This window comes from Paramisgurnus dabryanus, chromosome 1 (assembly GCF_030506205.2).
Source record: "Paramisgurnus dabryanus chromosome 1, PD_genome_1.1, whole genome shotgun sequence".
NCBI lineage: Eukaryota > Metazoa > Chordata > Actinopteri > Cypriniformes > Cobitidae > Paramisgurnus > Paramisgurnus dabryanus.
This window is the reverse complement of record NC_133337.1, coordinates 50936838-50953899: the sequence shown is the minus strand read 5'-3', so window position 1 is coordinate 50953899 and position 17062 is coordinate 50936838. Positions and strand designations below refer to the sequence as shown.

Genomic DNA, 17062 nt, shown 5'->3' with positions numbered 1-17062 from the left:
TCATTTCGGGTCGGGTACATTTCTGCAGACTGCACACAAGTTGTCAGGTTTACATTCGGGTCCAGTCAAAATAAAAAAAACTCAGGTCAAATTTTCTCGAGTTTGTCCCGGGTCGGGTCTTTCTTTAAAAAAACAAAGATTTATGTACGTGGTTTCGGGTAAAAGTGATTTCGGGTCGGGAACATTTCTGCATTCTGCATACAAGTTGTACCGTTTACATTCGGGTCCAGTCGAGTTACATAAATGCCACTGGTTTGGGTCGGACTCGGGTCTAATTTTCTCGGGTTTGTCTCGGGTTGGGTCTTTCTTTAAAAAAAAAGATTTATGCACGTCGGTTTCAGGTAAAAAGTGATTTGGGTCATTTCGGGTCAGGTACATTTCTGCAGACTGCACACAAATTGTACCGTTTACAGTCGGGTCCAGTATAGTTAAAAAAATGCCACTGGTTTGGGTCGGACTCGGGTCTAATTTTCTCGGGTTTGTCTCGGGTTGGGTCTTTCTTTAAAAAAAAGATTTATGCACGTCGGTTTCAGATAAAAAGTAATTTGGGTCATTCGGGTTGGGTACATTTCTGCAGACTGCACACAAGTTGTACCGTTTACATTCGGGTCCAGTAGAGTTAAAAAAATGCCACTGGTTTGGGTCGGACTCGGGCCTATTTTCTCAGGTTTGTCTCGGGTCGGGTCTTTCTTTAAAAAAAAAAGATTTATGCATGCCGGTTTCAGGTAAAAGAGATTTGGGTCGGGAACATTTCTGCAGTCTGCACACAAGTTGTACCGTTTACATTCGGGTCCAGTCGAGTTTAAAAAATGCCACTCGTTTGGGTTGTACTCTGGTCTTGTTATCTCGAGTTTGTCTCAAATCTGTTCTTTCTTTCAATAAAATTATTTACGCACGTCGGGTTCGGGTAAAAAGTGATTCGGATCATTTCGGGTCGGGTAAATTTCTGCAGACGGCACAAAAGTTGTAACGTTTACATTCGGGTCCAGTTGAGTTAAAAATAAATGCCACTGGTTTGGGTCGGACTCGTGTGATTCTGGTTTCTAAAATTTATAGTTAAAAATATGCATTAAAGGTGACATAGAATGATTGAACGGGGTATTTATCCTTGTTCTGTGATGTGACATGTAGACAAAAAAATTTTGTTTGGGTCTGTTATGCCTTAGAAGCTTCCTAAAAACCTCTCTCAGATAGCTCTATTAGGGTGGGAGATTTTTAAACAAGTGGTTTTGCACCCATTTGGCTCCCCCTACTTTCTTAACTTGCAATCGCATTACTGATTGGCTGACTTTGCTGCCACTCAAACAATTTAGCCAATTATTTTAAAGTGGAGGGGCAGTGAGATGCCTGTGATGTCATAAGCATCAGTTTTTCAGATTGGGCCGTTTTCTGGCTGACATTTCTAAAAGAGGAATTTCTATCAGATTGAGATGTTTAGCATGTTTAGCACTTTTTTTTATGTTCGTGAATGCGGGTAGACTACCATTATTCAACAAAGACAAGGTAAACATGGTTTTTCATTCTCTGTCCCCTTTAAAACAAGTTTAATTTTATCACCACATAACAAATAGCAACCATACAGGTGATCTCAGCATCATACACTGTTACTAGGTGGTGATGTCATCAACTTAGCAGCACAGCATGTACTTGAGTTAGGTCACGCAGCTCAGCTCTGTGAAGTAGTCTTCTTTAATAATTTATGATGTTTCATTGACAGAGAACAATCCCCATTGTCCATTAAAAGATCAAACATGTACCCAGAAGGGCATGTGGTTCACGGCACAGTGGTGGAAATACTTTGATTCAGTGCTGCTTGGCAGTTTACATGAACATTGATGTCGATGTCAATACTAATGATCAGGGTAGCTGAGAAATAACATGTTATCATGAGTATTAAAAGAAACCCCTAGAGTGAAAATGATGGTAAAGATGAAAGAACCGATTTCCCAGAGCTAATTAGCACAAATCTTTAATTCACAACCTTCCTCTTTCTCTGTCCCTATCTGTCTCACAGGTTGAGGGTCGGGAGTTATGGAGTCTCTCTTTGGGAGCCAGCTGGGTTTGTTGGGGGGTAACGAGGGTCTCAAAGAAGATGGATGCGGGGTGGGCTGGTCCAGCTCTCCCTTATCAGAAGACATGTACTCTGCCTCCCACTTTGCGCTCATCAGCGCCTACCAGGACATTAAGACCCGACTGGCGGGACTCGAGAGAGAGAATACAGACATCAAAAGAAAACTCAAGATCTATGAGATAAAGGTATAAAACATACAAAAGAGCATTTATCCTCAGATAACGGCTCGGTCACCTTATATGCCTGTCAGGGAGGTAACTACGGGTAGTGCGGGCGGGTGCTGTGACAGTACTGTGCAAAAGCCTTAGGCCACTATGCTAGCATTAGATTTGTTGTTTTTGCAATTGTATAGTGATCATATCATTATTTCTCAGTCTCTTTAGTAGAATACAACTAGAAAATGTGTATGTAGTATTAAAAACAGTATAAAAGTATAAGCTGAAGTGTCAAGTATTTAGGGTAAACTCCCCTTTCACTTGAGAAATAGTTGCCAACTGCAGGATCTCTTAAACCTAAATGAAATTAAATCCTAATTACAAATTCTAATCGAATGACTTCAAGACTTCAGTTACCCTAAAAAAAATCTCAAGATGTGTTTTGTGCCAAGAGAGGTCACACTAAATACTGACTGATGCCTAAAGAAGACATTTAGTTCTGAAAATGGTTTTATTTTGAATTTTGTGTTCACATTTCCAGTATTTTCTGTTTGTATCTTAATCAAAAGAGTGAAAAATAAATATGGACGGACATTAAAACTTTGCGAAAACAACAAAGCTGGTGATGGTGGTGGCCTAAGACTTTTGCATAGAACTGTATATATTTGCACATTAAGCAACCTTTTTTAATAATTAAAATATAGTAATTAAAACACTATATTTAAAAAAATATATACAAAAATGTTAATTACAAACTATTTTCTAAACAAAACAAATAATAGAAAAGCTTACTTTAATCTACATACAAGAATTTCTTAGTATTTTCTTTGTCTTTAGTGACAGCATAAACTTAGTGGGCTTTGATATCAAATGTGTTCAAAACCTAATGATCAATTTTATGATCCCTGCATGATATGATAATCTTCCAAAGAGCAACTTAAAATGTATTATGCACTTTTTTGTTGGATCACCATATACACTCACCTAAAGAATTATTAGGAACACCTGTTAAATTTCTTATTAATGCAATTATCTAATCAACCAATCACATGGCAGTTGCTTCAATGCATTTAGGGGTGTGGTCCTGGGCAAGACAATCTTCTGAACTCCAAACTGAATGTCAGAATGGGAAAGAAAGGTGATTTAAGCAATTTTGAGCTTGGCATGGTTGGTGGTGCCAGACGGGCCACTCTGAGTATTTCACAATCTGCTCAGTTACTGGGATTTTCACGCACAACCATTTCTAGGGTTTACAAAGAATGGTGTGAAAAGGGAAAAACATCCAGTATGTGGCATTCCTGTGGGCGAAAATGCCTTGTTGATGCTAGAGGTCAGAGGAGAATGGGCCGACTGATTCAAGCTGATAGAAGAGCAACTTTGACTGAAATAACCACTTGTTACAACCGAGGGATGCAGCAAAGCATTTGTGAAGCCACAACACGCACAACCTTGAGGCGGATGGGCTACAACAGCAGAAGACCCCACCGGGTACCACTCATCTCCACTACAAATAGGAAAAAAAAGGCTACAATTTGCATGAGCTCACCAAAATTGGAGAGTTTAAGACTGAAAAAATGTTGCCTGGTCTGATGAGTCTCGATTTCTGTTGAGACATTCAGATGGTAGAGTCAGAATTTGGCGTAAACAGAATGAGAACATGGATCCATCATGCCTTATTACCACTGTGCAGGCTGGTGGTGGTGTAATGATGTCTGTGATGTTTTCTTGCTACACTTTAGGCCCCTTAGTGCCAATTGGGCATCTTTAAATGCCACAGCCTACCTGAGCATTGTTTCTGACCATGTCCATCCCTTTATGACCACCATGTACCCATCCTCTGATGGCTACTTCCAGCAGGATAATGCACCATGTCACAAAGCTCAAATCATTTCAAATTGGTTTCTTGAACATGACAATGAGTTCATTGTACTAAAATGGCCCCCACAGTCACCAGATCTCAACCCAATAGAGCATCTTTGAGATGTGGTGGAACGGGAGCTTCGTGCCCTGGATGTGCATCCCACAAATCTCCATTAACTGCAAGATGCTATCTTATCAATATGGGCCAACATTTCTAAAGAATGCTTTCAGCACCTTGTTGAATCAATGCCACGTAGAATTAAGGCAGTTCTGAAGGCGAAATGGTGTTAAACACAGTATTAGTATGGTGTTCCTAAAAATCCTTTAGGTGAGTGTATTTTTATGCTACTTTAACTTATAAAATTAAATTAACCAATTTCAACAAAATGTTTTGTTGGAAAAGAGAAATAGAAATAGAAACTTAGCATAATCAATACAATACATTTTAAATATAGGTTCATAATTCATTCTTATACAGTAGTCTTTGAGAGGATGGGGGTGGCCACTGTTTTCCCACAGATCCTATTTATGTCACTAATGTTGGCAGAGCTCAAGCACTTCAAATAACTGCACTATTGTACAGTAGAGTTGCTTTACAGTCAGTTCCCATGTAAAACAATGAATATATATTAGCTTAGTACTGATGTAAACGGTTGGCATAGTTTAAGCTTAAGCATTCAAGAGGGGGTTGATTAATGAGCCTTTATTAAGAGCTGTGCCTAGGATTTCATGTATGAGAAATGCTTATTTATATCCCAGATGGCATGCAATATAAACAAGTATGTTTTTAATGAGGAGGTCAGACAGGGAGGATGGGGACACAAAAACACAATAGAAGATTTTCCTGAGGCTGCTGAACAGTACATTTAGCCATAGTTTATTTCTTAACATTTCATTCACATAGATTTTACTCTTCATAAAGTAGAACAGAATAGAAATTATCATGTTTCTGCCAAGGTCATGCACGTGTTTGGCATCAATGCACTGCAAGTAACTTTAAATAAAGTGTCCTCCCAATACATAAACGTGTTTATCTTGCATTACACAACAAAATGTTCCTTATTCAGTTTCCGGCTGGTTCATTTGATGTGATCTTTGCCTACTGTATGACTTGGCACGTTGGGCAGCTGTTTGACCTCTATAGGGAGAGCTGAAGGTAAAAGATTGGGCAGATCTAACAGATTGGGCATTTTTCAAACTTTTTGGTTTAGCCCTGCCCAAACATATGCATGTATATACACCCTCTAAGGCGGTCCTCTGAAGAGCACCTGGTTTCGCATAAGGCGAGGGGATAAGTGCCTCCAGGGTTCTGCGTTCATTATGGCTCCCTGCCTGGCAAAAGGCTAAATGTGGAAGATTCATGTAGGAGTGAAAAATATATATGCATTACATCAAAACACATAGCGTCTGCTGATGCCAATAGTGCGATAAATGATGATGTAGGAGATGAACTTGTAGCCTATGAAAGCAGGCCCCTCTAAATGGAAAAGGAGTGTTTGCTATAAATTGACTGGCTAAGTGAGTTAAAACCCCGAAATTACTGAGTCACCCACTTGCGTTTATGCAGTAAAATGGACTGTTGGGTTCTTTTTTCTTTTAAAAGAAAAAATATACGTTTATAACAACATGATCTCACAGAAAGTCGTGTTATAGTCACGTAGAATTTGATAAATTTTTTCGTGTCTATGGCACGAATTCAGCTATTTTACATGCCTTGAGCACAAATGTCTTTTTCGTGTCACTCACAGGAATTTCTATAAAAACGTTTTTTTTTTTTTCGTAGCACGACTTTCTTTTTCGTGTCATTTTATGTATTGTTTTTTAATTTTTTTCTGATTTCTGATCATTGTCTATAACAGTGGTTCCCAAACTTTTTCAGCGTGCGGCCCCCCTTGTGTACGGTGCATTCCTTCGCGGCCCCCCAAAGAAAATTTGTGACAAAAACTATTCTAAAACTCAACATTTTAATAAAAAACAAACATTAAATTATACAAAAAGTAGTGCTTTTGGTTAGTAACCTTATTTTTTATGTTTAATTACACAGAATTCATGATAAATTAATGTATTTCATAAAATGTCATAAAACTGGGGCCCCCCTGGCACCATCTCCCGGCCCCCAGTTTGAAAACCACTGGTCTATAACACGACTTTTGTGTGACTGATCACATATTGCTGAGGGCAGTTTCAGGAAAAGTCTGTTTTTTCAAATAAGCAATTTTTAGTATCGCATGTCAGCATTCTACTTTTACTATATCTACATAACAGTCGTGACAAAAACGCGATTATGCAATTGCAAGATTCAATGCATAATCAGCCAAAGTCTGCATATTTTTGCGGGGCCGCATTTTTCCAAATACGCCACACTTTCACTGCATAAATGGCAGATTCTCTGGGGGCAAAATATGCGGGGCTTGCATGATTTTATAATCCCCGCATGTTCATAGCAAAAAGTCACTAAAATCTTAGCACAAAGTTGAAAAATGTTGCATGTACTTCACAGAAGTGCAGCCATGTCCACTGTTGCCATGGGAAGTTACGAAGTGACGTGATTATGTGACGTGAACATCATTGAAAAGCTTCAAAAGCTGCAAACAGTTTTTGCAAGTTTCCGCAGTTTTTGCAAGTTGTCACAGTTTTTGCAAGTTCCCGCAATTTTTGCAAGTTTCTGCAATTTCATCGCATAAAATTGCATAAATATCCTACATATTCCATCGCATTTTTTAAGAGAACGTGCCGCAAGATCAAGGATTCTTGCCAGCAACAATCACAAAAAATCTCTGCGTTTTTCTTTAAGGACTGATTATATAATATACATACAATTTACAGACTGATAATGCAGACTGATGGCAGACGGAAATTCCTACCACATTCACTAAATTTACAACATGGATTATTATATCCCACAATGCAATGCGCTAAACCTTCCATGTTATGCTATGAATTTGATGTTTTTTCTTTAAAAACATGATACTTTTAAACTATTTAAGTTAAATCTATTTTAATTTGTATGCTTTGTGCCTGTGATCACCATTGTGATTAATATTTCTGTGTGTGTGTTTGTTTTTGCATGCAGTTCCCCATGATAAGTGAGTTTGGAGATGACAGAAATTCCTACTGCTCCTTTGAGCCCAAGGACACTGCCCTGCTCCAGTCAGAAAATGGCAGCCTGCAACAGAGAGTCAACATGCTCACCGTTGAGGTGAGGCAAACACAAACATAGACAAATGCACACACCCAAACACACACACACTTTCTCTATAGCAACATCCAATGAATGCAAACCGATGTCAAAATGACACACTTTTTATCCCCAAATCAGACCTCAGTAACACTGGCAGAATAAATACCAGAACGTGTCTATGTGGGACTATATTAGCAGTGTGTACATTATATATTTAATAGTTGTGTACATTCAAAACTAAATGGGAAAAACATATTTTATTTATTCATAATTTAATTTCTGAATTACAGGAAACAGAAAACTTGTAGGATATATAATTTCTCATAATTTATTCACCCTCATGCCACCCCAGATGTATACAACTTCTCTTCTACAGTTAGTTTCTACTCTGTCCCCAGAGTTTGTATGTGAAGTTTCAGCTCAAAATACCATATATATAATTTATTATAACATGTTAAAATTGCCACTTCATAGGTGTGAGCAAAAATGTGCAGTTGTTGGGTGTGTCCTTTAAATGCAAATGAGTTGATCTCTGCACTAAATGGCAGTGCCGTGGTTGGATAGTGCAGATTAATGGGTGGTATTACCCCTTCTGACATCACAAGGGGAGCCAAATTTCAATGACCTATTTTTTCACATGCTTGCAGAGAATGGTTTACCAAAATTAAGTTACTGGGTTGATCTTTTTCACATTTTCTAGGTTGATAGAAGCACTGGGGACCCAATTATAGCACTTAAACATGAACAAGTCAGATTTCCATGATATGTCCCATTTAAAAGAAATCTCCAGTCTTTTGAAGTGAAAAAAAACTTCATAATTTGAGTTGATTTAGCGACCACTACGTTGCTATGGGATAATATTGATCAGCATATAGATAAATTGGAATCTTGTTGATTCTTGTGTCTCATGACGAAATGGTTATATTACAACTAGTCATCATAGAAAATCGATGTTAAAGGAACAGTATGTAGGATTCTGGCCAAAACTGGTATTGCAATCACAAAACTTGTGGCTAAAACTGGTACTGCAATCACACAACTGTTGGCCAATACACAAAACGACAACATAAACATCAGTTGAGGGCTGCAACTCCACTTTTTAAATGACAATATCCTGGCCGGACCACTGTTGTCAGTGATATAAGTATTTGAAATGAAGATGATTTCTTAATGTCTAGTGACATATTCGGGCCATTTTATGATTAATTGATTTAAATTTCTTACATACTGTTCCTTTAACAACGTGGTTACATGTTTGAACTTACCATGCTGATTGCTTTAAATTGAGAAAAGTAGTGTTCAAATTACCCATAAATACATGCCAGTTACAGAAATTTGTATTCACTATATATACTTTATATTTTATACTACCTATTCAACTCAGTAATGGCTATGGAAATAAGATTTCAGAATCGTAAATGCAACTATTTACCCAAAAGTTGAGCCAGAAAACATAAAACAGGTTTACAAGACCTTGTACAACACTCAAGAGGGTTTCTGCTCTTTCCCATTTCGTTGTTGTTTTGGACTCATAAATGTCCTCTGTAAATAGATGTCTATGTCCTGGAAATGCAATTTAGTACATTTCTCTTTCTGTCGTTTCAATTTAAAGTCCAATTCAACATCCCGAGGGGCTCTGCCAGTTCAATCAATTTTCAATTCATAAATCCAAATGCAGACAATTTTTAAATGTTGAATTTTACCCAAATCTTGCTAAATACGCAAATGCATACACATACACATACACTCATTATTTTTTGGAGTGTATTCCATCTGTTGTTTTGCTAACTGAACCAATGCCTTTTCATAATGTAATTTAGCTTTATTATGTTGAAAATCTGGACTACACAACACTAAATGGAAAGATTAGAGGGAAAACAAGATTTGTAGGGTAATGAAGAAGAACCGGACTCGTTCAGATGCCCAGTCATTAATGACAAAAGCCTTACATAACATGGACCACAATGTATTCGGTTTTGCTTTCCTAAACACCTCACTCATAGCAGTCTCTCTCTCAACTAGCTGTGATGTGAAGTGTATATGTGATGATCATACACTCTCTCTCTTTCTCTTTCTCTCCCTCTCTCTCTCTCTCTCTCTCTGCATCAGTCAGCTTGTTGCCGGGCGAAGCATCTCATTAATTAATGATGCTTGCTATGTGTTTCCATAGCCACCCAGCATCGTTGCTTAAAGAGCCAGATTTCTCTTTGTCATCTGTTCTTCTCTCTCTCCCACACCTCCCTCGCTTTCGCTGACGTCTGGTGCTTTGTGTATATATTCCTTCTTCTTCTCTGCCTTCCTTGATTGCCCGTTTCATTCTTCACTTTTTGTTCTTTACATTGTTTTCTATCCTTTAACAGTGTTAGGAAAACTATTTGAAAACTGTAGCTTCCCATGCAATAAACTTCTCTTAATAAAATTACATTAAACGACAGTCAGGCTACGGTACCTTGGTTAGCTAAACCACAAGCAATTGACAAAAACAGCTGATCTATCCAAAATTGCTGACCTGTCAAACTGTGAACGCTGACTATCAAAAACAGCTTTTCATGAAAAACCGACATAAATTACATTTTTAAATTGTTTTTCTTGGGGTAAAAAAGGAGACAAATAAACATGATTAAAGGCGGAGTGCACGATTTCTGAAAAACGCTTTGAAAAAGGGAATCGGACTACCAAAACACACTTGTAGCCAATCAGCAGTAAGGTGCATGTCTACTAAACGATATCATTGCCTGGGTTGCGTATGTATGGGGCGGGTCTATCAAAAGAAGGTCCAGATTCTATTGGGGTAGGGGCGTGTTTGTTTAGGTGATTTCAAATGTCAACATTGGCTTTCAGAGATCATGGACCCTGCCTTTAATAAAGCTTTCTCAATTGGTAGAGCATTGTTTAAGTAGCGCAAATAGTAAAGGGTTTGATTTCCTGCGATCACACGTACTGATAAAAGGCATACCATGAACGTACTCCGCACACTGGACGCGCAGCTCAGCGCCGTGTCGAGTCGCGTCTAGGAGAACTCAGAGGTATCGTACACCGGAAGTGTACATTAAATAGCATAAACTTAGTCAGATAGCATCTACTTTAAAATGCCAGGCGCCAGGTGGCGCCTGTGTGTGTACACTCATAGAAAAAATGTGTTCTGTTTTTTTAGATTGGCGCGGCGCTGAGCTGCGAGCCCGGTGTGCGACCCCCTTAAGGCCCTGTTTACAGTTGGTATCAGATGTGTTTTGGTTGATCGGATCACATGATAAATAGAGGTATAAACAGGGTCTAAAGAGTTCTGAACTCGTCCACTTTTGAAAATGCATTCATGTACTCATGTGCTCTGTGTAATGTACTGAGCACAAAGTTTTGCCATCTGTCCTGACATCTAGCGCAGACCCACAGTGTTCGGCGTGGTCTTTAAACTGCCATCACTAAAACAAAATGGGCTGCAGTCTGCCTCTCATTTTTGTTTCGATTTTCTTATCCATTGCATTAAAATTCCTTACATATACTGTATAAGATAACAATATTAGAAGCGGTACTCTGACCTAATGTAAGTGCGCATAAACCCATCTTTTTTCCTGCTCGTGTTTAAACGACTCGCCCATAGACCATCCCCTCAAAATACTCAGGACAGAAGCCGTTGAAAGTGGACAAAAGAGACAAATTAAAACACCAGGTGTGAACGGGAATGTGTCTCCCTCATCCACTTGTGGTCCAATAGACCAATTTCGTGTTTGCAAACAGAGATGACGTTTTTTTGTGGGCGGAGCCAAACTGGTTGCAGAAAGTGACTGCTCCGCAGTAGGGTTGTGAAGTGTTTTAGCATTAAACCGTGATTTTTATGGATCCGGTGTTCTGTCGAAGTCTGATTCCCCTATGTTTCCCTTTAGTGCAATGTTTCTTATAGCATTTTAATCACGTAACGTTTATTTTTTAGATAGATAAAAAGTTTAAATGGCTTGGCTACTGATATGCATGTATGTAATGTATATGTATTGTTCTTTTTTTCTAAATCAATTATTTTTACAGTCTGAATCGCTAAAGTACATATAAAAGCAATACTATCATGTATTATATATAATAGCGTTTATTAAATATTTCATAATTTTCCTGTTTTCTATTTCTTCCTTATATTCATCTTACGTGTTTGTTCTAAAACTATTATAAAAGTATTATGTTTAAACATACATTAAAAAGGCCTGTTTATATATTAATAACACTTTACATAATGTGTGTGTGTGTGTGTGTGTGTGTGTGCTATATTTATATATTTATTAAGTATGTAAACATAATAATTTTAGAACAAACAGGAAGAAGATATAAGCTAAGATATAAGGAAGTAATAAGAAATAATAGAAAACGACAAAATTATAAAAACATTTTAAAAAATTGTGATATTATTGCTTTTTCAGTATAAAAAAACATTTATTCTGAATAATTTATAATTGTAACGTGATAAAAACACTATGAGAGACACATGGAGGGAACAGCCTTCGACAGAACACCGGACATCTTCTCTACTTATTTTCTATTCTAATTATTAAAAGATTTCCAGATGATTTCCTCGCTCCATTCTGTCCGTTTAAGGGCTTATTGTAATCATAAACACCTACGTTTATCTTCAAATGATGTCTTCGACGATGGTATTTTATAAAAATGAAAGCCATCTTTTTGGCATTCTTATTCTGACACTTAACAGCACAACAGGACATTTTCTAGTGAGTTATCTTGCTCTTTTCATTCGTGTCTAATTCATTTCCACTGTTTTTCTGCAACCGCATTGCGCGCGCAGCTTGCAGTGACGTAACTGTGACGTCTACTCTAAATTGGTCTATAGACCAAAACACTAAATAGTGTTCGGAGTGTGTGTTGGTCGTGTTTTCAAAATATGTGTTTGTTGCGTCATGTGAACCATGTGCATCACGTGTTTTGTTAAAATAAGTGCCTGCTGCAAACACATCAAAACCGCTTATGATAAAAGAGACACTCACGTTCACAAAATACATGCAAGACACTCCCTTAATCGACACACCGAACAAATATATTGAAATTACGAACCACACACATGACGGGCTACATACATGTTGTGACGAACTTTGCATCATGCGCCCTCAAATAAAGAAGTCACCGGCCGCCACTGCTTAATCGTTAGTAAATGTAAGGTTAGTTAAATTGAGGACAATGTCAATGTATATGCACCAATTGGGTTTGCCTAAAACATTTATGTCCTAATAACATAATGAACCCTTGCTCTAATACGAGTTAGAATCCAAATTTGTCTTGTTAGTGTTAAATCTCCATTATTTGTACTTGATCCCATTTGAACTGATTTTACATAGTTACCCCTACATCATTACTTTATAACTCCCAGGCAGTAATGAGCTTTCACTGAGATCAGATGCAGAACATTGAAAATAAAAACCCTGCTCTGTTCTTTCTCTATGTACAGAAGCTTTTGTATAACTAAAACCAGCTATTATCTACAAAGCCAAAGGATCAGTGCAGGGGAGTGCCAACTGGAGTACATGCTTATGTGTCAGGCGACAACACAAGCGTGTCTGTGATATTGTAAACGTTTGTGATATGTTTCTGTGTCTACAGTATAAATCTTTTTATCCTCTATTACATAGTCTGCTACTTTTGTAGCCAGATGGATTCCAGAATGAAATAGGCTTGGGTTGGTGGCATACGGGACACCCCCACAGCCTCCTCATGCCGATATGAGCCAGTGAAATCTGGATGGATTTTCCTTTGCTAAGTAAACTGCTTGTTTGCTGTTTGATTCGTGTCAGGCTAGCCTGCTACATATCAGGTACCAGATTTACTGTAAACTTTCAAAATGTAAATTAAATAGTCACAAATACAGTATAGCAGGAGAACAACGAGGTATACATATGCATGCTTACTATTCATACATTAGAGGAAAATCAAAAAGAAGAAAAACACAGAAACAGTTTCCACACATGATGTGAAGTTCTTGAAGGTCTTGAGGATTATGGTACGCTACTGTACCATAAAGCAACTTTTTATAAATGTGTGTTCTTCAGCTTCAGAAGAGCAAAGAACGAGAGGAACAGTTGGAAGATGTCATTCAAGCCTATGAGAAGATCCACATGGAGAAGACCAGTCTTCAACGTGACCTCGACAAGATGGTGAGAGTTCTCCTGAATCATTTAATGCTTCACACCCTCCCCTGACATCCATTCATGCTGTGTTTGGCTGCAGAGCGAATGGGCAGTTGTGATAATTAGCCTCTCTGTGTGCAACAGACTTTAATCCAACCAGGTGTCCACATGATGAATCTTGTACCATTCATACGTTTCTAACTGGTCGTATGAATTTGATTTGGTTCCAAAATAGCCCTTATAATAATGAATCATGAAATAAAAGCTCTTAATCATATTACATGGTTCCCACACCTTAGTTAACTTCAAATTCAAGGACCTTTCAAGGACTTTCCAGGTCCAATACCCTAAAAAAAAGGACTAAATGTGGGGACACATTTCAAATGAGAGCAAGGTGACATCGTGTTTCCTTTTAAGATACATTGTTACAGTTCCCTTTCGAGGGAACTCGCGCTGCGTCACTGCGGTGACATTTGGGGACGCCTACAGGGGTATATGCGTCTAAATGTGTTTATCAAATTCAACCAATGGTGAGGCTTATGACAAAGACAGTGTAATGCGGGAGCCAGGAAGTTTATCGCTATCTGAAATATAGCCAAAGACGGCGTTACAGGGTCGCAGGAAGTAATGCAAAGGGAGACGCAGCGTCTCATTCCCTACTCGGGGAACAACAGTTACATATGTAACACGAGACGTTTTCATGTGTCAAATTAAAAAAAGCATTTTAGTATGAATCAACATTCGCATACAGAAGATATAAGCATTTAAAGCAACACTAAAGAGTTATTGCTCTTTGCTCCCCCTACAGGTTAGAAGCGTAATTGTTCATTAGCACTTTCGTAAATACTGCAGCATAGCTGGCTCTGATTGGATTGTAGGTCTGTCGTAAAGCAAGTTTTTGTAGTTTTCACTCGAACTACAGGACCACTACCCGACGGTTGGAAACTTCTTTAGTGCGGTTTTGGCCGATAGAGGGCTGCAAAGCGAATGTGAAAGTGCCATTCACCCTGTTTTGAGTGGATGAACCACTGAAACTTTTTTTGGAAACGTTATTTTAAGGTAAAAAAAAAACTCTTTGGTGTTGCTTTAAAGCGAACAGTTTAGCACGTGTGCTTAAAAAGTCTAGAATTTTTATGATATTATCCTACACTACACAGGGAATAATATGGATTTTGTTTCCCCAGAAAACTTCTTGCATAAAATAAGCACTTTCAATGACCTGTTAAGGTGACCAGACGTCCCCGTTTTCCGGGGACAGTCCCGTTTTTTGGTGTTCTGTCCCCGACTGAAGCTGTCCCCGGAAATGTCCCCGTTTTACAGCATGTCCAAAACAACCAGCAAATACACTGAAAAACAGATCGGAATAATCATGTAATGATTATTTTCACCAGCAGAGGGGGCCGCGAGCTACTTATTACTTGCGCACGCCACTGATTTCGCGATGAAGAATTTACTAGGAGACACATGAGAAAGCAAGCGTCATTATCATCAATCAAGTTATCATTAGATACGAAAACAGTTAAAGTTATGGTGGCTTAAGGTACTAACTACTCATGTTAAAATAAAATAATAAACCAATGAAGTGAACTGATCACAGTATGTTACGGAGCATTTGTTTTGTATAGGCTAAATATGTTTACATTTTGCATTATTCCTTCTGTTCTTCACGTTTACAATGTTATGAAATCAGCTGAAGTAGTACCTTACAAGTCATTTTTGATGATGGGGTATGTCTCTTGTAAAAAACGGGAAAAAATAGATTTTTAGGATACAGAAATTGTTCAACGACCTACGAATATAAGTCTAATTTTTAGACCAAAATATCAATTTGGTGCTTAAAACAAGCATGTTGTAAACACAAATTCATTTAATTTTTTTTCTTAAAGCTAGATTTTTCTTAGGGGATTTTGCTTATCAAGAAAATGCATCTTGATTTAAGATTTTTTAGATATTTTAACTGAAAAGACGACAAAAATACTATTAAGTAAGAAGTAAGTCATTTTTTGCAGTGAACCCACAACAATAAAAAGAAGAAAACTTTAAAAAAACATTTTGCCCCATTTTGTAATTCATAGATAACAACAAATGAGATTTTAATGATATTTTGACCATTTAACAAGAAATTGTCCCCGGTTTTCATTTTAAAAATCTGGTCGTATGTATATTTCAAAAACTTCCCAGGGCCTTGAATTCCCCCCCCCCCCAGATTCACAATCTTTCAAGGACCCATGGGAACCCTGATATACAGTATGCATGCTCGCATCCTTAAACACTGACGTCTTGATTTGAATGTGACCCAGGGACTTGGTTTTTGAAAATTGCATGATTGCCTTCCACTTCTCTAAAACACTCAGCCACCCAACAGCTGTTACTGTATGTCTGTACATGTTCTCATCTTTTATTGCTGGTAAAATCTCTCACAGACCTGAACGTTGAGAGAAATCTTCATGGTTTAAGTAATGGCCTCTTAGCCCTGTATGTCTTTTGATCAATCCCCCATTGCCTCTCTTACTCTCTTTAGTGATCTCTTCGGGTGTTTCTTGTTTAATCTTTTACAACATAAATTTCTGTCCCTTATTTCTCGCTTCACATCTTTCAGACGTCTATGGTGGAGAAACACGTCGAGCGGATCCACAGTTTAGAATCGGCTCTAAGGCAGAGGGAGAGCTCTATACACAAACTCAACACACAGCTACACAACAAAGACATGCAATATCTGCAGCTACACAGCCCTGACCCACATTGTAAGTCTTGTGTTGTATTTCCACACACAGATGGTCTTTATGTTTTAGTCTTGGGGGTGTTATAATAATATAATGGAAATAATATTGAATGACTAGAAGTTTCTCGCTCCAATGGCTTTATAGAGTTATTACAGTAGTTTGTCAGCCATTCATACTGACAGTGATTTTATCTCGGAGGGTTGCCACATCATTGTACTGTTGGCATTCTCACTGCTTGAAGCCATAATGTTAATGAGGGGCTGTGAAAATGGCCAGAAATGAGATGCATTGCTGATAGTATGCGTGAATCGCATTATAACTCAATTGCTTACAGTTAAGCCTATGCATAAAAAAAACATTAAAGTTATAAACTACGAAGGAAATTGCAGTTTCTCATTGAAAATTAAAGACTTCCAGTTCCTTTTTGAGGCAAGTTTTTTAAGAAGCTTAAAGGGATAGTTCGGCCAAAAATGATATTAAACCCATGATCAACTCACCCCGAAGCCGTCCGAGATGCATATGTCCATCATTTTTCAGACGAACACATTTTCAGTTATTTTAGAAAATGTCTTATATCTTTCAGCTGCTAAACAGTAAAGTTACGAGGTCCACGTCTTTCAAGTCCAAAAAATGTGCATATATCATTTCCCATCTCAAGCCGAAAGTATACTAGGCCGCCCGCATGACGTCATTTTCGTCTTCAGGGTCTCCGGTCATCCGTACAGACTGTACACGTGCAGCCCAAAATTTGAGACCACGCGGACGGTATGCGTACAGTCCACGTACAACAGCGCATGCGTGTGAAAATATTCAGACAGGATACTCCACTACAAACAATTATACAAAGGAAATAGACAGCGTTTGCAGTGTTGTTTTTCTTTTTTAATATTTACTTCTTCCAATAACAGAAAGCTGTGGAGCACGTTCGTTACCATAATGTTTGATTCCTGTTCTTT

At 38.1% G+C, this 17062-nt stretch overlaps 1 protein-coding gene across 2 annotated transcripts in view; it reads left to right on the top strand.

Annotated features, from left to right (window-relative positions):
• Positions 1–17062, top strand: part of LOC135744627 (TANK-binding kinase 1-binding protein 1) — a 60890-nt gene that overhangs the window by 26739 nt on the left and 17089 nt on the right. For both annotated transcript variants that reach the window (XM_073815422.1, XM_073815420.1), the window contains exons 2-5: positions 2015–2256; positions 7160–7285; positions 13306–13410; positions 15983–16127. In XM_073815422.1, coding sequence (XP_073671523.1) covers positions 2032–2256; positions 7160–7285; positions 13306–13410; positions 15983–16127 — 601 coding nt within the window. In that variant the 5' untranslated portion in view covers positions 2015–2031. The remainder of the gene's footprint in view (positions 1–2014; positions 2257–7159; positions 7286–13305; positions 13411–15982; positions 16128–17062) is intronic.